The 23462-nt window shown below is 44.1% G+C and overlaps 1 protein-coding gene across 1 annotated transcript; it reads left to right on the forward strand.

Annotated features, from left to right (window-relative positions):
• Positions 1–2841: 2841 nt before the first annotated feature.
• prkcg (protein kinase C, gamma) lies at positions 2842–23256 on the forward strand. The gene is made up of 17 exons (XM_035162628.2): positions 2842–4099; positions 5057–5303; positions 8117–8148; positions 8268–8350; positions 9175–9286; positions 10131–10259; positions 10361–10517; positions 11068–11269; positions 11768–11965; positions 14379–14552; positions 14867–14958; positions 15480–15542; positions 15688–15826; positions 17763–17843; positions 17992–18099; positions 18520–18660; positions 19837–23256. The coding sequence occupies exons 2-17, from the start codon at positions 5062–5064 to the stop codon at positions 19996–19998; spliced, it is 2115 nt and encodes a 704-aa protein (XP_035018519.1). The 5' UTR covers positions 2842–4099; positions 5057–5061; the 3' UTR covers positions 19999–23256.
• The last annotated feature ends 206 nt before the right edge of the window (positions 23257–23462 follow it).

The raw sequence follows: 23462 nt of genomic DNA on the forward strand, positions 1-23462 counted from the left end.
AAGCACACACTGATAGGCATGCAAACGCACACTCTCCAACCGCAAGTGCTTACTCATCACACATTTATGTGCTTTGTTTTCCAATGCGACGATTACTGTGGAGTGCACGGTCCACGGTTCATATTTTCATACGTCCCCCCTGCCCCTCTCCCTTGGTTTCTCTCATGTATGCGAGCATGTCCTCTTCATTTATTTATGACAACAGAACAAGAAACATGACTCATCCCAGATAAGACCAATGAAGAGTGTGAGTCTTATGGGCCATAAAATGAAGACTAATGGGAATTCTATAGAGAGAGAGAGGTCTAGTGCAGGTTTGTGTGAGGGGGGAAGCCCCCTATCATTTTCAATCAGAGCCTGCTGCTGCATGACTAATGCTGAAATGACATATATCATTGTCAGATCGGGCATGTTCACACAGCGTTTTTTTAAATAAAGATACGCGCACAGTGATGACAGCCTCAGTCAAACACACACACACACACACACACATTTGTGCAGCTCACAGCTAGCTCACTCTTATCTTGTAGGCTGACACCATTTTGCTCTCTAACAATCTTGCTAATTATAATTGTTAATTAATTCTCTGCCAGTGTCCTCATCAGGAGACTAATAACCTACATTTCCATTAATTAGACCTTCAACCCCTCGCACCCTCTCTCAGTCTCTCCGTCCCACTGCAATCCACCCCTCCGTCCTCTTCTTCCCCTGCCTGCCTGCATCCCTGCTCCCGCCTGCTGCTTTCCTCTTCTGCAGTCGTCCACAGACCAAGTGCACACATGGAGTGTGATTAATTGTGTGTGTGTGTGTGTGTGTGTAGTATTTATAATTCTCACATTGTTGTAATACTTGCTCCTATTCTGGGACAAAAAGCTGAATCCACTGAGTTTTAGGATTAAAAGAATAGTTTGACATTTTTCACACAATACTCATTTGCTTTCTTGCCGACAGCTACATGAGAAGACTTGCACCAACTCCCAAGTCCATAGGCTCCGTACAGTGGGCTGCAGTTTGTGGTCTGTTCATTAAATATAAAGCTGGAGCTAGATGCTAGTAAAGTTAGTGTAAAGACTGGAGACAGGTGGAAACCGCTAGCTTTGCTCTCTCTGAAGTTACAGGAAAAAATCCTCCTACCAGCACTTCTTGAGCTCACTAATTAATAGTAGCCCAAATCTCTGTGGGTTGCCTGGCAACTGGTCCCAACCAACAAACAGTCTGGTTCATAACCCCCTGAAAAAACAGCGCGTCGCACTTTTTCACACTTTTGTTGCAGGGTAAACAAACAAGATGTAAAGTGTTTTTGAGAGTTCGGGGAGTTCGACTGTGAATCTTGTTACTTTTGAACAGTGTTGGGCAATAATATAAGAAGTAATTTTACTTGACAGAAACTAATATTGTTCCTGCTTTTTTCGAACTAAGTAATGTCATTACAATTACCAAAATTTAAACCAGCTCGTTATTCATTTCTTGTGGCTCTTGTTAAATGGACAACTGCAGACAAATGCAGCCGTCACCCGACTTTAAAGTATTGCAAATGACTGAATCAAACAATCTATCAGCATAACACAATGGCCTGAGCAGTGCAATATTTTTCTCCTGGAAACATTATTTTCCCCTCGTCAGGGTCAAGGTCAAGACACAGTGATGAGTTGTAGTCTATGTGCTGGTGTGAGGACTTTATCTACATCAAAAATGAATCATTCTAATCTTCTGAAGCACTTGGTTTGTATCTGAGAAACTGTTTGTATTTCATTTCACGCTGCCGAAGCAGTTTTAGTGCTTGATTTAAAAGCCTGTTAAGGCTCAAATAACGAGGCCTATTAAAACATGTCAGTTGTGTTTTACTGTTCCACTACTTCATTATAGGGATCATGGACACACTGAGAAATAAAAACTGACACTTGTCTCACACTGTGTCACAACGATAAGATGATATAGCCACATGTGCATTAATAAGAGAAATTAAACAGACCTTTAAAAGTACCGTGAAAGTTACTTTCTGTTGTTACTAATTCATTTTAATACAAGTAACTCAAGTAAATCAAATAAACTAACAACTAAAATGATTTAGTTTGTATTACAAATTCTTTACAAACTTAATTCTAAGCCAACCTGTTCTAGGACCATCCCTAGCTCCATATTTACCATGTAGACATACAGGTGTAGATTTTCTTATCTGACTCCCTGCAAGCAAGTGAATAGGTTTGGATACATATATATTGTATTGATCTAAGACTTGGAGACAACAGCCCTTTTCCAACTCAGCCTTCATTCAGAGGCAGACTAGCTGTTACCCCAAGATTTTTTTACAATCTTTATGCTAAGCTAAGTTCACCCGCTGCAAGCCCTAGCTACATATTTACCTTAAACTGCTTTCAGACCTGCTCTGAGCTCAGTAGAGGAGGTCCATTTCTGAGCGCAAAAGTCTGAGTGAGAGGCTCCGAATATCTGCAGACTTTCTCTGCCTGGCTCCCGAGTATAAAGTCTGTAGAAATCCAGGAGAAGTTGATGTGTGAACACAGCAGGGGATCCCCCGCTGGATTCACCGCGAGCAAGTGGAGGGGCTGATGACGATTCTAACAAGCGACAGACGCAAAAACGAGATGTCAAGAAAGTTTGTGGTGATAAGGGCCGACACTGGCTTCTGTGTGTTGTCAAGAAAAATCATGTGATTTGCGCAGCGGAATTAATAAGTCACTTCCTGCCTCTTCCTGCTGCTCCAACTCTCGCCTGAATAATGCGGAGGATTTTTGATGCTGTTGTGAACGAGTCTGTGCAGAAAACCTCCCGCTGCGTTGTGCATGTGTGAAAGGCAAACTCTGGGTAAACTCTGTAGCCAATTCTCCCGACTTCCCCCGTGGTTCATGTCTGAAATGTGTATAAAGACACACTAACAGTGGTGTTAAGGTTCTTTTCTGACTCTGGGCAAGAAGGTGAACAGGTTCATCCAGTAAATGTGAAACTCAATTTTAGACTTGGTTTGTGGTTCATGTGAACGAATGTAAATCTACTTCCTCCTAAGTGTGTTTGTATGTGTGCATATATGCATGTGTGTGTGTGTGTGTGTGTCCTTGACGGTACGTGGTCGATAGCCAGACAAACGGGCCCTCTCTCTTCCAAACGACAGGTCCCAGCAGACTGAGCTGACCTGGTTTCAGTGCACAGCGGAGCCGAGTTATCGCGCCACCGCTTGCTCTGATCTCAGAACAAATTCTAAACGCGCTGAGCTTCCTGTAACTGCACTGTTGCAAAATAGATCAACAGGCCTGTTTATTTCACAGGCCCGCTCTCACGCTTCAGTCGTCTTGGATCTGCTGCAAACCTCTGCCACTTGCAACAGTTTATTTCCACTTTGAATCAGCCATTTCATGGAGTCTCCACAAGAGAAGCTCTCTGCTGCTTTTTCGCCCATCTCCTCATCTCCTCTCCCCCCTTTTCCACTCGCCGTCTGGCTCGAGAGGAAGTGAGAGACAGTTGGTGCTCGCTTGTCTGTACTGTAGGCTATTGGTAGTGGCAAAATGGCAGCTTCGGTCTCATCTGTCCTCCTTCCTCTACCTCCCTCACCCTCTCCTCTGAGAGAAGTAACCCAGATTTTAAAATGAATTCCCCTCAATCTTTCTCCTCTCTCTCTCTCTATCCTTCTCTCTGTGTCTCTCTCTCTCTCTCGCTCTCTCTCTCTCTATCTCTCCTTCTGTCTCTCCATCTCTCGTCCTCTTCTTAGTAAAAACAGAATCAATCTTGGAAAGAGAATACCACCTCTCTATCTCGTCCTCCTCCTCACCCTGCCTCTGGGTTAACGGATATATACCAGTTCACTCTTCTCTTTTTGTTTCCTAGAAAGCTAGAGTCTCTCGGAACGTTTGTTGCTGTCTCTTTTTTTACGCATTTTTCTTTATTCTTTCTTTTTTTTTATTTTGGCTGACTCTTCTCCACTGCACCGCTTCGCTGGGTTTTTCTGTCTCTTCTCTCCATCTTTCTCCCCTTTTTTTTCTAAGGTGACCAGCTACAGGTGTGACACTTTAGCCTTTTGTTTGAGGTGAACCAGACAAAGAGAATAGAGAGGAGGAGAAGAAAGCTGCCCTTCAGTCCACAGATTCAGGTATTTGTCCTTTTCCTTGCATGGGTCTGTGCACACATTTTTTACAGCCATTTTTTTCTTCTTGTCCTCATTTTAACTTATTTTTAAGCACTCCACCATTTTTCCCACCATTCTTCCTTCGCCCTTTTTGATTGATTCGCTCTTGCGTCTTTGCTGAGACACCATCATTTCATCACTTTCTTTTTCTCGCAGGGTTTTTTTTGCTTTGGGCTTATTTATTTATTCATTAAATCTCCGTTGCTGTTTCATTTATCATTTAGCAGCGTGCAACTCTTGCACCACAATCTCCCCAGCTAGCATTTGTCATTTTTTTGCACATCACCTAACCCCTATATACATATTCTCCTGGTCCAAACTTTTTTTTCTGCAAAAATGAGGCTAATTGCCAATAAGGGCAGTCAGGAAGCTGAGAGAGGAGATTGGAGCAGGTGGTGGGGGTGCTGTTGACATGGCAAAAGGAGGTCCAGTTGACATGACGACAAGGGGGAGTAGGGATGTGATATAGCCATAGTTGCCAGGGAGATGGAGATATAAGGGGCACAGTAGGAGGGAGATATGGACATGCGGTATGTGGGACACTCTAATGGTTCAGTGTCTCGGAGTCTCTTAGGAGAGTTTTGTCTTTGTACATGGGTTAACCTCTCTGTTTCCTCTTTTCCTTCTTCGCTCGTATACCTGTTGCATTTCTGGCCCATTCACTCTTTCTCCATCTTTCTCTCCATCACATCCCTCCTTCGCTGCTTCCTACCCTGAATCTCATGTGCAATTAACAAAACTGCTGCCTCCACCATGACCCATCAAACTCTCCATCCTTCCTCCTCCCTGTCCTTGCTTCCTTCCCTCCTCCATCTCCCCATGTCCAAGGTCTTCCACCTGCACTCAACACCCTCCTTACTGACACTCATCATCCTATCCCTTCCTCCTTTCCTTTTTTTTTTTTTTCCCCATACTCTCCAGGCATCATGTCTACCCCGGTCTCCCCTTCCCCCTCGCTCTCCCCGTTGACACTGGCCTCCCCTACATCAGCAACCTCCCCCGGTGCTTCCCCTTTGCCCTCGCCCCTCTCCCCTCCACCCAGAGTGCCCGTGTTCCAGAGGAAGGGAGCGCTCAAACACAAGAGGATTGTGGAGGTGAAAGACCACCAGTTCACGGCACGCTTCTTCAAACAGCCCACCTTCTGCAGCCACTGCACCGACTTCATCTGGTAACACAAACACAGACACACACACACACACAGCAGCACATTTGCACAGAAACCTCCCCGGCAGCTCATAAGCCGCCTCCTCAGACATCCCACTACTCCTTATGACTTTTTCTCTCTTTCGCCTACACTGACCTCATCTGATCACATGACCTCCCCTCCACACTCCCGGCGCCCACACAACACAGGAATTACTTCAGGAACTTAATATGCTCACGCACAATCAAGATTTCAGTTAGGAAATACAGTTACAGCAAACAACATGCCCACACACACAGAGGCAGGGCTGGTGGAGGAAGTATCCAGATCTTAAAGGGGAAATCCTTCCATTTTAGTCACGTCCATAAATTCAGAGACAAACCAAAGCACGAATGGCCAAAATCAATGCACCAAATGATGAGATGTTACTATTTTAAGTCTTATTTTAGTAAATGTGACAACACAAAACAAGACTAATGATTCCCATATTGTGCTCTGGGAAAGTGTGATAGACATAAATCATTTAAAATCCCACTGGAAGATATTAAAAATGCAGTGTCATAAAGCTGTGGGTAGTGCTGTTTTAATTAGGTCATAAAAAGTTGACATTTTTCGAGATGCATGGTTTTTTATAGGACACTGATGATATATGTTGCCCGGAACTCGTAATCTGAAAAGTATTTTCAGATGAATATGATGTGAAATTGCAACATTTCCCTTGAAAAGGAAGTGGGAGGCAGAGAAAAAACCCTCATCCAAAGCCAAGAAATAGAAACACTAGATCAGGTGAGGTAACAGTGTCTCAAACTGAATTCCTGTACAGTAGAGTAATGCATGGTCTTATTCTAATGTCCAACATGCAGGCATATGAGTATTTATTCACATAAAAAGAGAGTCTTATATACCGACAAGCATGGTGTGTGTGTGTGTGTGTATATGTGTGTTTGTGTGTTGGGACATATGGTGGGGGTGTATGTTGGAAGCAGGGCCGTGCATGTGCCAGCAGCCTCTGGGTAGCTTTCAGGACATTTCTCCAAGTGGCTGCTGTCTTGGCTGTGGTGGTTTTGCGTGGCCGTTCGTTCAGGGTGAACACTCACTTCCTTCTCCCAGGAAGTCAGAGTAGCAGCAGCAGCAGCAGCTCGCAACCTGGGCGTTGAAGCGCCTGCAGGGATGAGCAGAGTAATTAAAGACTGTAAAACGATTATTCTAATTTAGAAATGTAAATATCTTATTGCTCAATTGGGTTAAATGTTTTTTTGCGTTGTAGGGCTCCGTCAGTATCAGTTGAGAGGAATAGTTTGAAAAGATAAAAACAAGCTGCCATTGCATGATGTGTTAGTTGCATTTTATGTGAATGGACTCAACAACCTGTTGTTTACAAAATGTTACTTCTTAAAACTGGTTCTAGTCTGAAAAGTCAGTGAATAAGAGCAGACAGTGATGCACAACATATTATTATCAGTAATAATGATAATAATACTATAATTACTGTATTTCTGTAGCACTTAACCAAACAAGGTTACAAAGTACTTTACAAAATAGATGGGAATAAACCAACACAGGAGAAAGCAACACAAATAAGAGAGATAACATACAAGACAATATTCAAAACAAGCAATATCCGCTAAAACATTCAAACGTAAATTATTTTTAAATATTCTATAAGAAGAGTTGCGAACAAGTGTCCCAACACACCATGGCAGTGTAACAGGGAGATATACCACACTGAAGTGTAACTTACAACTATGATGTTCCTACAGCGACATGTCAAATTTTCCTTTGTTTCCGTTTTGTTTTTTAATACATACATATATACAGTTTCATTTTTAATCAATCGTTAGTAATTTGTTACTCAAACTACATATTGCATAATGTTGTTTAATATTCTGGCCATTTTATGCATTTATTCTGATGTTCTTTTTGCCAACTCTTTATTTAATTGAGGAGCTTCTTCAAAGCATCATCACATTAACATGCAGAGATTCACTACATTGAATTCCCTGTGATTTCCAGCCAGGAAGCAACACTGTCAGTCTCAGCTGATCTGTACCTGGCTCTCTGATGCTCTCTGCTGGTCCGACAGCAGAACTCGCCTCGTGCACTCCAGTGCTGCAGTCCAGAGACTTGTGTTGAATGCTGATCGAGGATCAGACTACCCTCAGCTACGCCATCCCTTAATTATTACTCAGGCAGATGGTGAGCTGATTGTAGATCAGTGATAATGGTCAGTTTCCTGTATGGACCCCTGGGCCTCTCCGGGGGGACGGTGGAGGAGCACACCGCTGTGTCTTGTTTGTCCGACTTTTCTAAACCTCCTAATCAAAAGTTGATTCACAGCAGGCAAGCCGCTGAGTGGACTCTTTAGCCAATCAATGACTTTAATTATTCAATTAAAGCTCTAAGGAGACACTGGAAACTGGCCAACACCGCAGTTCTGGAAACAGAAGAACTGTGTGTGTGTGTGTGTGTGTGTGTGTCTCTGTGTGTGTGTGGGGGGGGGTAGAGAGACACAACTATTGACACTGCTCTACTTGACCTAGTCAATGAGGCTCAGAAAGGACAGACACCCAAAATTCACACATCGTGACGTATGTTGACCTCGTCGGTCGTCTCTCACACAGCCGGCAGTGAGACGGGGTTTGTTCTCGACTTGTGCCTCCATGTCTGATGGTCGTAATGCAGCGTGGAATAATGCAACAGCACTATCTCTAGTCTTGGCAGCATTATCCAAACTCTCCGGGCTCGGAGTCTCAGAAGGAAAATATTTCATCTTAAAGTGAAGCAGAGGAGATTGTTTTTTTTCTTTCTGTCTTAATACATGTGTCTCTCTCACTCAGGGGCATTGGCAAACAGGGATTCCAGTGTCAAGGTAGAGATAAACCTGCTGTTATTCTCTTCTTTTACACTATTTAATCTTCTCTCCTGTATCTTTTCAGCGTGACAAATAGATTTTTGAGGATATTTTTCTTCTCTGTGTGTCTTCTTTAGTGTGCAGTTTTGTGGTGCACAAACGATGCCACGAGTTTGTGACCTTCACTTGTCCGGGCTCCGTTGCGGCCCCCAGACCAGAAGTGAGCAGATTTGTTGGCGCACACGTCTTGTGTTCCATTTCACTCAAGAATCGCCCTGTCGTCATCACATTTAACGGCACACTTGTTGCCAGGAACTTGTGTGCATGACTCATCTGTCTATCCATACATCCTGCGCACCACTGTGACGTCTGTAACCATCTCGTCCCACAAGGCCTCTGAGATGTAGGGAGAGTAGGGGGAGAGTAGGGCTGAGGGTGGGAGGGAATGCGCAGAGGGAGAATTAGAGGGTAAGTGAAGAGAGGACAATAACATTGTGGCATTTTATGGAATTAAAGGAGATTTGTCTTTTTTTCAAACTTTTTTTTCCCTGTCAGCTAAATAAACTGCCTCAGAAATTAGGTCAAAGGGAGTGAGAATCTGTGTGTGTGTGTGTGTGGGATGACAATGGGAAAGGAAAAGACGAGAAACAGGGTGACTGTGTTTTTAAATAGCGGCTCCGAGGAGAGAAAACACTTTGGGAGAGGTGGAGGGGGCGGAGGGAGGTGGTGGTGGTGGGGGGTCTGATGAGCTGAAGAGAGATAAAAATGATTCATCCCTCTGTGCACAGAATACACACACTCTCTCTCTCACACACACACACACTCGTAGCCTTGCCGAGATGCACTCTCATTTATATGTCCTCTCCCAGTGGAGAAATCTAATTGGCTTGTCCATAAATACCCCACTCTACATCTCTCCACTAATCATACTCTGCATGTATGTGTGTAAATGTGTGAATGTGTTTGTGTGCGTCTCCTCCATGATCAGTGTGTATATGTGTGTGAGGTTCCTCAGTGCATATTTTTTTTCCTGTTGCATTTCAGGACCTAAAGAGTCAACACACATTTAAGATCCAGACCTACTCCAGTCCGACCTTCTGTGACCACTGCGGCTCGCTGCTGTACGGCCTCATACACCAGGGCATGAAATGCACCTGTGAGTTTCATCAGATACCAAAAGTGTAATACATCTGTGTCTGTGTACTTCCATTCATCATGCTACGGGGATACAAATCTGCACAGACAGGTTCATTATTGGGATTCACCTCCCTGCAGCTGGAAAAAAGCTCATTCCCTTACAAAGATCAGATCATTTTAAAGGAGTAGTTCTATATTTTGGGGGATGTGCTTATTCATGTCCTGAATTAGATGAGGAGGCTGGCAACCAGTTGAGACGCCAGATATTCCAATATAATCCCTTTAAAAACTACAATTTGTTCTTTCTTACAGATACAGTGTGTAAAAGTGTGTGCTTTAGAGATGCTTGTCGGCAAATAGGTTTCCAGTCGTGACGCTGAGCCAAACAACAGACTGTCGGTTATAAACTAATTAGAGAAGATACATGACACTGGTATTAAACCACTCATCTAACTCCAGACAAGTAAACAAATGTGTATTTGTTTACTTGTCTCAAAGTGCTTTTTTACAGTATTAGTCACATTCACACATCTACACACATTCATACATACTGCACTATACTCAGCACTATTTCTAAGATACACTTGTATCTTGCCCAAAGACACTTGGGAAAGCAGACTAGGGTAGCTGGGGATTGAACTACCGACCTGATTAGTGGACGCCAGTATCCTTGTGACAGAAATGAGATGTGTGGTGGCAGTAGGTTGTCCACTGAACCAGAAGGTCGTTTGTTCGATCCCTGGCTCCCGCAGTCCGTACGCTGACCTTGGGTAAGACACTGAACTCTCAGATCTCTGTTTTGGGCACACTATATACGAGTGTGTTTTATTATACTTGTGTTTTGTGTGTCTTCATATGCTGAGGTTGTGACATGAACGTCCATCGGCGATGTGAGACGAGTGTTCCCAGCCTCTGCGGTGAGGACCACACAGAGAAGAGAGGAAGAATCCACCTGACAGTCAGAGGAGACAAGGAGGACGTCTATGTCACAGGTGAGAGAACCTTTTTAAAGTTTTCACCACAAAAAGCCAGATTACACGTATAATGAAGGATTTCTCTGTCTATACTTCCCATTACTCTGCTTTCTCTCCAGTGCTGGAGGCTCGTAACCTGATGCCCATGGATCCTAATGGCCTGTCAGACCCCTATGTTAAACTGAAATTGATTCCGGACCCAAAGAGCCACAGCAAACAAAAGACCAAGACCATTCGCTCCACACTCAATCCCGTCTGGAATGAGAGTTTCATTTTGTGAGTCAGTGTTTACTTTGATCCAAGGTGAAAAAGTTACAAGGTTTTAGGACTTTAAAATAAAATGTTCCAGAAACTGAGATTACAGGGTTCAAAATGACCCTGAAAGATAAAGAAAGGGGATGGAATATACAAGCAGAGTACTCAGAATATAAAGTACAGATTATGATCACTGAATTCATGCATGTTATCTTGTATCCACAGTTTCCTATATGTTTTAATTCATTAGACTGAAGTTATTATTTATTTTTTTTCGAAGCATTAGAAATCTTGAAAATGTCATATAGATGAACATATCAGCAGTGGTGGAGGAAGTAGTCAAAGTACAAATTAAGAGAAAAATGTACACAAGCAAAATTACCTCATTAACTTTTCTACTTGAGTAAATAAATCTACAAAAGTTAAGTCTCAGATACATGGAAAATGTACTGAAGTACAGTAAGTATGTAAATGGACTTTGTTAGATCCCAGCACTACATTTAAGACTAATTCCTACTGTGTCCTTGTGCGTCATTGTGTTGCTTCTAAGAAAGTTTGTTTGTGTGTGTAGCTCAGTGCGTGGTCACCAGTGGGACAGGCGACTCTCTGTGGAGGTCTGGGACTGGGACCGCACGTCCAGGAACGATTTCATGGGGGCGCTGTCATTCGGGGTGAGTGAGATCTTCAGGCGTCCCATCAGCGGCTGGTTCAAACTGCTGGCCCAGGATGAGGGAGAGTACTACAACATCCCTGTGCCAGACCCGGACCTGCAGGTAGGACGCACTGTGTCTCTCATCAGTAAAACCACTGCATCATCCTCAAGGTGAACACAATTTAACAACGTGTAAACTGTGGAGCAGCCCTTTATTTAGTATCATGTAAATGAGCATTTATCCTAACGCCTTGGTTTTAGCTTTATCAGCTTGTAATTACCTACATCTAATAAACAGATGCCACTGCTCACACTGGGTCAGGATTTTGAACTTTCTCCCTACTTACAATTCTATCTGAGAAAGAAAACATGGAAGATTTATGCCTGGTGTAGTAGATAAGTAATTAGATAATAAATTATATTGAGTCGCCTCCTTCCTCCGTTACGCGGTGTCTCCACCAGGGTGCAGGATTGTCCTGGCTGACTGTAATCTAAATCCAGGGGTAGGACGGGGTTCAGTTTGTCTGGTGTCCATGTGTGTTAATGCTGTGCTGTAGTGTTCTGTGCCGGACAGGATCCAGTCATTCACTTCTCAACCTTTATGGATCATTCTCTATAGGAGCCTCAGCTGGATGCCTCAACACCCTCTCTGCCTCAAGCAGTACCTGCCCCGCTGTCTGAACCCTTCCCTACGGCCCTGTCCCCGACCCCTGTCTCGCCCTGTCCACCCGTCCACACCCCCCTCCCCAGCATAGTCAAAGTGGGCATCCACGACTTTAACTTCCTCATGGTGCTGGGCAAAGGCAGCTTTGGCAAGGTAAACACACACACACACACACACACACACACACACACAATTAGCAGATCTGATCCAACAGCACTAAGTGATATCACAGGTCATTCATCCATGCAGAAAAAAACAAAGATTATTCTTGGCTTTAAATTACTTCGTCTATCGATGGACTTGACCTTCAGTTTGCATTTCATTCAGCAGAAAAAAGTCTCCTCTCTCACTGACATGCTCATTGTCTCCTTCCACTGCCAAATTATTCATTTAACCCTTCGCTTCTTCTGAGCTGTCAGCAGTCGTGAGCTCGGGCTGGCCGCCTTCCTACTCCTGGAGGTGTTTTATTTCAAGGGAGCCTCTGCTCTCCATTTTCGCTTTAATTCCCCAGTAGATGAGCCATAATGAGGGAGAGAGTGGAGTTCCGAGTCCTTCTTCCTCCTCTGAAATCCCGCTCTGCTGTTTCATAACTGTCAGAGGAGAGTCTACAGAGGACAGGAGAAATAGACTCGACTTACGTAAGATGTGTGAGAAAAAAAAAGAAGACGACCCAAGAAAGGAGAGACAGACCCCGGGGCTGCTGAGTGAGGGAAAGTGAGAAAGAGACGGAGAGATGGAGAGAAGCATCACTGTGCCGCAGAAAGGGACAGGATGACCGAGAGGAAACTGGATATCAAGAGGAGGAACGAGACAAAAGGACCACACTGCTCCAAAGTTTTAGAACAACTCAGGTTTTCAGTTTTTTACTGAAATTCACAAACTTCACGTCCAGAGAACAACCATAAATGTAGATAGTAAAAACTATGATTTATTAGTTTTTACTGTGATTACCACTGTTGCTTCACAACATGAAGGTTCTTGGTTCCAATCCTGGCCTGCCCTGCGGCCTCTCTGGTGGAGTGTGCATGTTCTCCTAGTGTCTTCATGGGTTTTCTCCGACTTCCTCTCGCAGTCCAAACACATGTAGATTGATGTGAGGTTGATCGGAGACTCTAAATCGACCGTAGGTGTGAATACGAGTGTGAATGGCTGTTTGTCTGAAGAGCTGTCCAGAGTGTAGTCCAGGGATCGATGAACCGATGGACGGATGGATGGACAACTGGACGGATGGACAGATATAAAGAGTCCTGCTTTTGTGTGACTTAGTTTAGAAACCACAGAGAAGGGCAGAGCAGACAGAGGGTGGCGGGATTCCTCTCCGGGACTGGCAGTTCATCAATATCCCTGCACACACACATTCACACTCTCTCTCTCTCTCACACACACACATGCGCTCACACAGAGGACATACACACGCAACCTCCCTCACCTTCGTGCAGCCATATTGATTTCTGACGAATGAAGCTGTGTAATTTTCTGTCCTGTTCACCACAGTTTGAAGGAGCGATGAGATCCTTTATCTCCGGCAGCCAGCGACCATCACGGCACACAATCAACCAGACCATTTCACACAGTACTGTATCAGCACTTTCCAGTGCTCTTGACTATATCTGACCCACTAAACCCGAGGCCATGTGGTTCACAGTGTGGAAAATCAGAGCGCCATTAGCTCTCGGAGCACCACGCTGGCAGCCAGTTTCACAGGAGAAAACAGCCACTAAATATATAGTTTTAATATCTGACAAACAACATGAGAGCTGCCTCACTTATTCATTTATTATATTAACCTGTCTTGAAATCTTAGGGCAACATTACATTCAGTTGTTTGATGATAACAAATACCCGGGACAAAGTATCAATCAACCAACGGGATTTTAAATACACTTATACCCTTAAACAATAACTTAAAGTGACATAAATGTATAATTTTCATATGCATACATTAATCAACAGTGGGCAATTGCTTAGCATGTCATTTAATCTATTGGAAAAATATTGCAAATGTGCATCAAAAGCACAAAATCACTTTATTACAACAGTACTAATAGTTTGCATTATAACATGGTCAACTTTATCCAGAGGGAGAAAAGAAGCTTGAATGAGAGATGCATCCACATTGAACACTGTTATTGAATACTGAACACTCCATCCATCCATCAACCATATGCTGCTGCAGAGACAAACAACCATTCACTCTCACATTCACAGCTTCAGTCACATTAGAGTCTCCGATTGGCCTAAACCCAGTCTGCATGTCTTTGGTCTGTGGGAGGAAGCTGGAAGGAGACCCGGCCAAACAGAGAACATAGAAACAGAAAGGCAGGGATTCAAACCAGAAACCTTCTTGCTGCTCCACCTTTTATGTCAAAGCAATGATTCTCTGTTGATGTTTTTTAGCATCTGCACTTGTCATCTTCTTCTCAGCTTGTGCAGTGTCTATAAATAAACTTTTTGTTTATTTATGGATCTCAGCAGTTGAAAGACTCTACAGTAGCCCCTCTTAAAACCGGTATGATGCTTTGTTGTTACAGTAACTTATCCTCCTTTCCTCTCTTTTTCTGCTCAGGTGCTGCTGGCGGAGGAGAGAGGCAGCGAGCGTCTGTTCGCAGTCAAAGTGTTGAAGAAAGACGTTCTCTTCCAGGACGAGGACACGGAGAGCGCCCTGGTGGAGCGGAGGGTCCTGGCGCTCTCCTCTCGCCCTCACTTCCTCACATCGCTCTACTGCGCCTTCCAGAGTGAGGTGTGTGTGTGTGTGCATCTGCGTGTGTGTGTGTAGAAGGTGTAAAGGGTCGGTCTCAAATGAACCACATAACTTTCATTAAATTGTCCATAAACCTGTCTGACATTTGGTCTGCGTACTTCTCCCAGGAGTTGTTTCAGTCCAGGTTGGATGAGAATTTCGATTAATAAATGAAATAATTAGCTTGCTTTCTTTAACAAGGTCCTCGGTCCTTGCGGAGGGGTTTTAACAGATTGCTTTTTAATTTGGACAAGAGGTCATTATGTATGGAGTGTGTGTGAATGTGTGTGTGTGTGTGTGTGTCATTTCTGCAGGACCGCCTGTATTATGTGATGGAATATGTCAACGGAGGAGACCTGATGTTCCACATTCAGATAGTTGGCAAGTTCAAAGAGCCTCATGCAGCGTATGTAGTTTAAAAAGCTCTTTTCTTCTGTACCTTTAATCACAGTCCTCATCTACAGCGTCTCATTTCCTGCCTTTTTCATAAAACTCTCTGTTCCTCTGCGCACACACTCGTCCCCCGGCTTTGTTCATTATTCTCCTCGATTCATAAAAAGTCATCAACTCAAGTACCGGCCCTCATCTCTTTCCTCCCGACTTTCTCCTCCCACCAATCTCATCTGTTCATCTACATTCTCCCTCCCCCTGGCTGTTCATCTAATCAATAATCTTTGATCAATCATCTAAAACTAATTCTTGCTCTGATGCTCATTTCCAGCTCCCTTTCTTCATCTTTTCCCCCCCATCTTTCATCTCTTTGGTTACTGTCCCTTTCATCACCCTCTCCAGCTCCACTCCCTCTCTCCTCTCCTCTTGTCATCATCCTCTTTTGAATTAACTGAAAACATAAAGCAACCAGTAGTGAGCGTCTCCCCCCCACCACCACCCCTCCACCCTCATCTCCCCTCTCTCCTCTCCCTGCAGGTTCTATGCAGCAGAGATAGCGGTGGGCCTCTTCTACCTCCACAGCAAAGGCATCATCTACAGGTACAGAGCCGCGCGGCCACGGTTTGGTGCTGCCGTCGCCGCCCTGACACAGATTTATCATGTCTTTTCTGGCTAATGACTGTTGTAAAGGTGTTATCTATCAAAATGATTCATACCTGTGCGATCAATCTTGCTTCTCTCCCAGGGATCTGAAGCTGGATAATGTGCTGCTTGACAGCGAGGGCCACATAAAGATAGCCGACTTTGGGATGTGCAGGGAGGGCATGTTCGAGGGCGACACCACTCGCACCTTCTGCGGCACCCCTGATTACATCGCCCCCGAGGTACACTGACACCTGCCCTCTGCCCACAGTCCGCCGCCGCTCCCTCATTTCCCCGTGTTTCACCCCTCGTTGTTTGCCTGACCTGTGTTTGCAGCGAAGTGAGACTATATGTCGCGTCGCTGCTGCAGCTCCTCTCGTCTGCTCCGTCCTGCCTGACCTTGTCAGCATTTTTGAATAATTTACTCCCCATAATTCAGTTAGTGGTGGTGTGTGTGTGTCTGTGTGTGTGTGCTTGTGGACATTACATAAATCATAACTGTCCTTCAGAAACACTGTATTACCACGTTATCCCTTTTCTCTGTAAATCTTCTTCTTCAAGTCTGTCTTAAAACAAAAGTTATGTTTATTGAGACGGGTTTTGTTTGCTGTAAACATTCCTCCGGTTCATACAAGCCTACAAAAGATCATACTTAACAATGTGTGGAGAGCAAGAGTGCATGTTCCAAACAATGTCTAAAGTTTATTTGAAGCTTATATGAGGTCTCAGATGTGTGAAATGGATTTATCATTAAAGCAACCATCGTGGTGCAAGATTTCAAACATCCCTCTCTGTGTTCCCCCTGGCTGTGTGTCTGTGCAGCGGAGGGATAGTGAGACAAAAAAGGGAATTTTTAATTAACAAGACTTTAACTCCTGTAACTCAGACCCCTGATGCCTCATATTAGCTTTGGCCAAAGTTTGTCATGTATTTTTACAAAGAAAACGGACAATGCATCACAAACACCAGAAACTATCTTGTGCATTTTGTAGCATCAAAACTTGTTTCAGTGTTCATACACTGCGGCTGTGCCTCAGGAGGAGTCAGAGCTGGTTTTTCATTGACCAAAGGTCGGCGGTTCGATCCCCGCTTCCCCCCTCCGCCCATTGTCCTCGTGCATGACACTGAACCTCAACATGCCCCTGTTGGCTGTGCCTGCAGTGTGTGAATGTGTGATGGGGGAAAGAAAAGTGCAGCATATAGTCGTGCCGTATGGGTGAATGTGACTTGTACTGTAAATTGCTTCGAGTGCGATACAAATACAATCCATTTACCATATGTGAACCTATCTCTTCTTTTCAATCCATCCTTTAATGTTCATACACTCGCTCACGGAGTTCAGAGCGAGTGACCTATCTCAACCCGGTATAATAAATGTCAATGGCAAATAGCATCTCCTCTGAAATGCAATAAACAGTGGAGGTGACTTTGCTTGACACGCTTTTGATATGTTAAATATCTGCATGCTGGATGTTTATGTTACAAATCCTGTGAAATATCTGTGTGTGTGTTTCTGTGTGAAGCCGTCACACACACACATTAATGCAGCGAGTGTGTGAAGCAGATATCCAGCCTGTTTGATTTGTGGACTGGTAGTAGACAGATCCAGTGAAGAGAGGAAGAGAGGATGTGGCTCACGTCTTTGATATTGTAAACCTCGCAATGGAACCCCTGGGTATTGACTCTCTTATGTAAACACCCATTGATTCTTCTGCATCTGCCATTTTGGAAGAGATACAATATATTTCCCCAGGGGCTGGGGATTGCACGCACACACACACACACACACACACACACACACACACACACACACACACACACACACACACACACACACACACACACACACACACACACACACACACACAGCAGGGAAACAAACAAACAAAAAAACAAGCACACATGTGCACGTACACACACACAAGCAGGCAAACGCACAAATCCAAAGTCATGTGTTGATTATTTCTAAGCTCATTCATATATTTACCCTCCCTAATGCCGCACTTTCTCTTTTTCCTCTCGCTCGGCTTTTCACACCGGCTGTTTATCCTCCGAGCAGCCGACTGCTACAACTCGGCTTTCTCTAACTCTCCCCGTCTTCCTTTCACTTCTTCAACTCTGCGCCGTCGTCCTGCTTCTTCATCTCCTTTCCTCTTTTATTCTCTCCATTCTCTCCAGATTGTGGCATACCAGCCCTATGATAAAGCCGTGGACTGGTGGTCTTTTGGGGTGCTGCTGTATGAAATGCTGGCAGGACAGGTAACAGTTTGGCTTAATCCTATCATACACCCATGTGCGCGCTTAAGCTTAAGCCCCCGGTCCTTTGTAATCACTTTCCAAAGAACTTACATTTCAATATATTTGCTCAGATCCTCATGGCTACTCTCTCTCTCTCTTTTCCTTCTAGCCCCCGTTTGATGGTATTGATGAGGAGGAGCTGTTTCAGTCCATCATGGAGCAGAGCTTGTCGTACCCCAAGACTCTCACCCGTGAAGCTGTTGCCATCTGCAAGGGAGTGAGTCATACACCCATTCGCTCACAGATAATTAAGATCATTCTATGTGTAAATCAGAAAAATGTTATGAACCAACAACGCATTTTAGAATACATTTAAATAATGAGGAAATAAGATATGAAAAAAACTTAAATTTCTCATTTTAGGGAATGTGCTTATTTAGCTTTCTTGACGGGAGACTGATACCACTCCCTTGAATGAGATGCTATAGCTGCAGCAGCTGTTACATCAACTCTGCCTCCATTCATGGTGCACTCACAATCAAGATAAATGTGCATTGACATAAAAAGAAAAATCACATATCAGAATAAATAAAGCAAAGCAAATGTATAGGCCCTGATTATAGTCATGCTGTTCTTTTCTCTTCTCTCATTTTTCCCTCCTTCCCTCCTTCCCTCCTTCCCTCCTTCCCTCCTCCAGCTCCTGACAAAGCACCCTGCGAAGCGTCTGGGCGGAGGAGAGGACGCTGAGAGAGAGATTAGGGAGCATCCGTTCTTCCGCTGGATTGACTGGGACCGTCTGGAGAGACTGGAGATCCCGCCGCCCTTCAAACCCAGAACTGTCAGTTTAACAGATGGACTCCACAAATCCCTCTCTTTCTTTCGTCCTTTCATTCTTTCGTTCTTTCGTTCTTTCGTTCTTTCGTTCTTTCGTTCTTTCGTTCTTTCTATACCTCTTGTCAAGGTGAAACAGGTTCTCGTTCTGAGTTGTTTTAAAGTTGCAAACTTTTGCTTTACACAGTCTAGTTACAGGCCATTATGTCTCTACTTCTCCACGGACCTCCACTGCTTCGTTTGGCATCCACATAGTTAAAATGATTCATTCTTCTTTGCAGAATACACATGATGTGAGCTCTGCTTTTTTTCTAAATTGTGGTGATAATGTTCTGGATGGTCTTTTTGAGCATAATAATCCTGTCCCCAGCTCCCGATGTAAGCAGTTATTTCCTCTCGAACCAGTTTCTCTGGCCAAGAGCCAGTTCTTTGGCTGTCGAAAAAAACAAAGAACTGGTCTGAGATCAGACTCTGGCTCCGACCCGGCCCTTGAACTCCCTTAGTGTTGAGAAGGGGAATTAGAGAATTGAAGCTGTCACTTCTTTCCATCTGTCTCCCTCTATCTCTCCGTCTCTGTGTGGTTCTTTTCTCAGCCCTCCACTTTGTGCTGGCCATTTCACCCCCTCCTCTCCTCTCCTCTCTGTTCTAACAACCCCTCTCTCCCTCCCTCTTTCTTTTCTCTCTTTCATCACCTCTGCCGGTTCCTGGAGACGGGCTCTGAGCGCTCGGGCACAGACAGTCCAGTCACAACAGACAGGCCCCTCTGACCTTGAGGTCCTTCCTTCTCCTTCCATATGCAAATGTGTGTCATCATTAGCCTGCCACACACCGGTCTCTGGCCTCCGCTGGCCAGTGGTGAGGTGTGCCTTGATTGAGCTGAGTGTGCTCTGGGGTTAGAGGCCAGGCCCATTAGCTAAATGAGATTCATACCATCCAGCAGAGCCACTGTCTTATTCTGTAAAGGAGCAGGAGAAGAGACGTGAGCAGCTTTCTGCCGACAGTCGGTGAGGTAGACGGCTCCTCACAGGGGAATGGGGGGAGGGGGGGGGGGATTCCTCACATTATTTATTTTGTGACTTTTTCAGGAGGAAGTTTAATGTGGATACGATCAGTTTTAATCCTGCACGTATCTCTCTCTTAATCTTTTATGCACATGCCTTCTTTTTTTTCTTTTCTTCATCAGGGCGGGAAAAAAGGTGAAAACTTCGACAAGTTCTTCACTGCAGCTCCGTCGGTGCTCACTCCCTCCGACCCGGACATAATGGAGGCCATCAACCAGGAAGACTTCGAAGGCTTCTCCTTCCTCAACCCAGAATTTGCCCCCTCGCCTCTCACCGCTGTTTGAAAATAGCTCCCACACCCCTTTTAAATGTAATCCCCTTATTAATAGTAGTTTTATAACAGAGACATTGAAACTCCTCTCATATTCAGATTCTGACGTTTACATAAAACTGCCAAGACACCTTTGTATCCATGCACTCTATTCGATGTATGTATTTCATCTAGATAGTCTCAGAATATGCAGAGATATGCAATTATTATAGATTCCCATTTTAGAGTTTCTGTTTTTGTAAGACGTCCATTAACTTGATATCAGACGGCTGTAGTGTGACTGTAGTATGAGCACATACTGTACTTCACCTGTATGCATGCACTGTTTGTAGAATGAACTACTAGGAATAGATTATCCAAGAAAGATAGACAACCTATTTATTTTCAACATTTACCACTGTTTTGATGACCATCATCTTGTGTTGTAGAAGCCAAACAAAGACATGGTTCAACTCCAGGTAGCGGGCAAAACAAGTCTGTCCATTTTTTATCATTTTTCATTTCATAAGCAGGAGTTTTCCTAAGAGGTCTGCTCCAGTTTAACACGGCACAGTAGCTCGGCATCCGAACCCCTTTCAATATCTCAATATCTGCGATGCGAGCTGCATGGGCAACAATGGCCTCCCGTGGAAGTGCTCAGTCAGGATCCTGTGGCCCCGGCTGGACCTCTCGGTTAACGTCACACCAGCGACCTCCTGTGACCCAGTGAGACAGTGAAACAGCTCAGCGGGCACGATGTGACGGTTAATGTAGGATACAGCGCTGCCCTGCAGCTCAGTCACACGCGGCCAGGAGGCGGTCCTCACATTGCTGCACCATTTTTTTCTTCACAGATTAGTTTTTCCTCGTGTTTTTCTCCTATTACTCCTCTGCAAAGTATGGAATTAGGCCTTGCAAATGACAGTATATGACCTCCTTTTGAAACCTTACATTTGCACTGAAATATTTTTTGCTTATTTGGAAAAAAATGCCTCTGCACGCAACTAAAACAGGAGGATTGTCAGTTTGCACAGGTACATATACTTGTGTATTTTAGTGGTGTAGAGCATGAGGCTTTTTGCTGTGTAATGACACCCGCAGCATTGATTAGGGAGTAATTAAAAGTGAGACTCGCCGGGACTGTTCAATACATGGAAAAATAATAGCAGCAGTGTCATTAAACCCTATCTGAGCGGGGCAGGTGGCAGCAAACGTACAGTTTAATAATCCCATTACAGCGCTCTTATCTCACAAAGCAGACGGTCATTTCACACACAAATCTGCTTCTCTATGACTTTTTTTTTCTGTGAAGGCAAAAAGATCCATTTAGCAATTTCTCATCCCCGGGAGAAGAATCCTCCTTTTTTTTTGTTTTAAGTGCTGATGTCCATGCGCCTGTAACTGGTGAGAGCGGTCCATCTCTTCGCCTTACCTTTGTTTGACACACTTACGTAACAACATGACATTTACAGTAGATATTTCAATCAATGATAGATAAGCAATAGATCATTTATGTATATTTGTTGGTTGAGTTAATTTCTGTTTTTACGTGCTGGAAAAAAGAACGTTGAAATAAAGTCCCGTGGGAAAAGAAAGTCATGAAACGAGGACGGCGAGGTGTTTCCTTCTGTGATGTTTGTGTGAAGCCGCTGAGAAACAAACATGCATCAGCTTTGTCTTCACCACACGCCTCTTTGTCACGCTCACTTTTCACACATACTCACAAGTGCAATCGCAGCAATGTACACACACACACACACACACACACACACACACACACACACACACACACACACACACACACACACAGAAGATGCTGACCCCTCTATTTACTGGGGTGCTGTAGTTGTCGAAGCAGCAAAACCACCTCTCAGGCATCACACTCTCCCTCCCGTCTCCTCCTCCTCCTTCTTTCCCGTCGTCCTCCCTCCCTTCTGCTCCTCCCTCCCTCCCTCCCTCCCCTCCAGCATCATGATGGGACTAATATCCCCATAGAGATCTGAGTTATAACAAGTTGACCTTCACTTTAAAATCTCATCAACTAACAATCTCCCTCTCCACCTCCCTCCCCTCCTCTTTATCTGCCCTTCATCTCTGTCTCTCTCTCTCTCTCTCTTCCTCCTCTGTTTGTCTTCTGTGTCAGTGCCGCACTGTAAATGCTTTACTGTGTTGTTTCCTCTCGTCCTGTGTAAAGTGTAGAATTTATTGTGGTTGCTGTTATCTCTCTGAAATACCCCCGCTGTCTTGTGTTAAAACAAGTGTCTCGTCTTGTTGTATTTCATCAATATTATGATCTGTTTTACACGTATACTTAATATTCTCTATCATGGTTCACAAGACAGGGACACACTGAAAGGGCTGCAGAGGACAAACACAGATAAACTCAGTTTGTGCTGCGATATAGTTTGAAAGATTTAAGCTACAATAACTATAAAAAATAATTAATAAATAAATAAAAAATAATGTAAAAGTGAATTTTTACTGCCAAACATCTGGATGAACATCCAGATGTTCTTTGTGTAGATCATTTTTACTAATCATGTCCAGATGTTTTTATGAGTTTCTGTGAGGAGGACATTTCGAGACATATCTTTTATGATGGCAGATGAGACTTATTAATAATCTCTGTAACACACAATAGTTGAATAAAATCAAACTGATGCATTTCACACTTAATTTTCTTCATCTTTAAAGAAAATAAAACAGTTAGAAACATTTTCTTCTGAAAACTATGAATCCTATTCGTTTTTTTCTTCATGTATTTTTCAATATGATATAAATCTGTTTTTGACGTCTCATTTCAACTCCACACAACAACCTTTACTCCAACCTTGACATTATATGACTTTGTGCGAGCTGGACCTCTAATGCCCACTGATCGGAGCTGTGTGTGTGTGCGTGTGTGTGTGTGTGTGTGTGTGTGTGTGTGTGTGTGTGTGTGTGTGTGTGTGTGTGTGTGTGTGTGTGTTGTGTGTGTGTGTGTGTGTGGGTGTGTGCAAACCATCACTCACTGTCACTGTGACATGATATCATCCCTCATCTTCACCACTGCCTCTTCTTCCTCCAGCTCCATCCCTCCTCTGTTTCTGTCTCTCATTGTCACACACACACCCCTCTCCTCCTGTGCTCATGCCCTGAGGTCAGAGTGTGCTGCAGAGTATTGATATCGTTACTAAAAATATAGGGTTCCTCCACCAGCCGGCTAAAAATAGAGCAAAGGACATAGACCACAGGAGACATGGGAGGAGGGGGGCTGAAGAAGAGGAGGAGCGGGATGAAGAGAGAGGGAGAGAGAGGGTATCACTATTGCGATTTCACTGCTATTCACCTGTATTAAATGAAGGTTATATGAAAATGTTTGATTAGTCCTGAATGAACTACAGTTTCAAGAGGACGTATGATCCATGTGATGTTTTCTACTTCCACCTGATAGAACTGTAAATAAAATATTATTTGACCTGAAGTTTGCAGCCTGTTTCCCCCCCTCCACTCCAAATC

Source organism: Hippoglossus stenolepis, chromosome 8 (genome assembly GCF_022539355.2).
Source record: "Hippoglossus stenolepis isolate QCI-W04-F060 chromosome 8, HSTE1.2, whole genome shotgun sequence".
NCBI classification, from domain to species: domain Eukaryota; kingdom Metazoa; phylum Chordata; class Actinopteri; order Pleuronectiformes; family Pleuronectidae; genus Hippoglossus; species Hippoglossus stenolepis.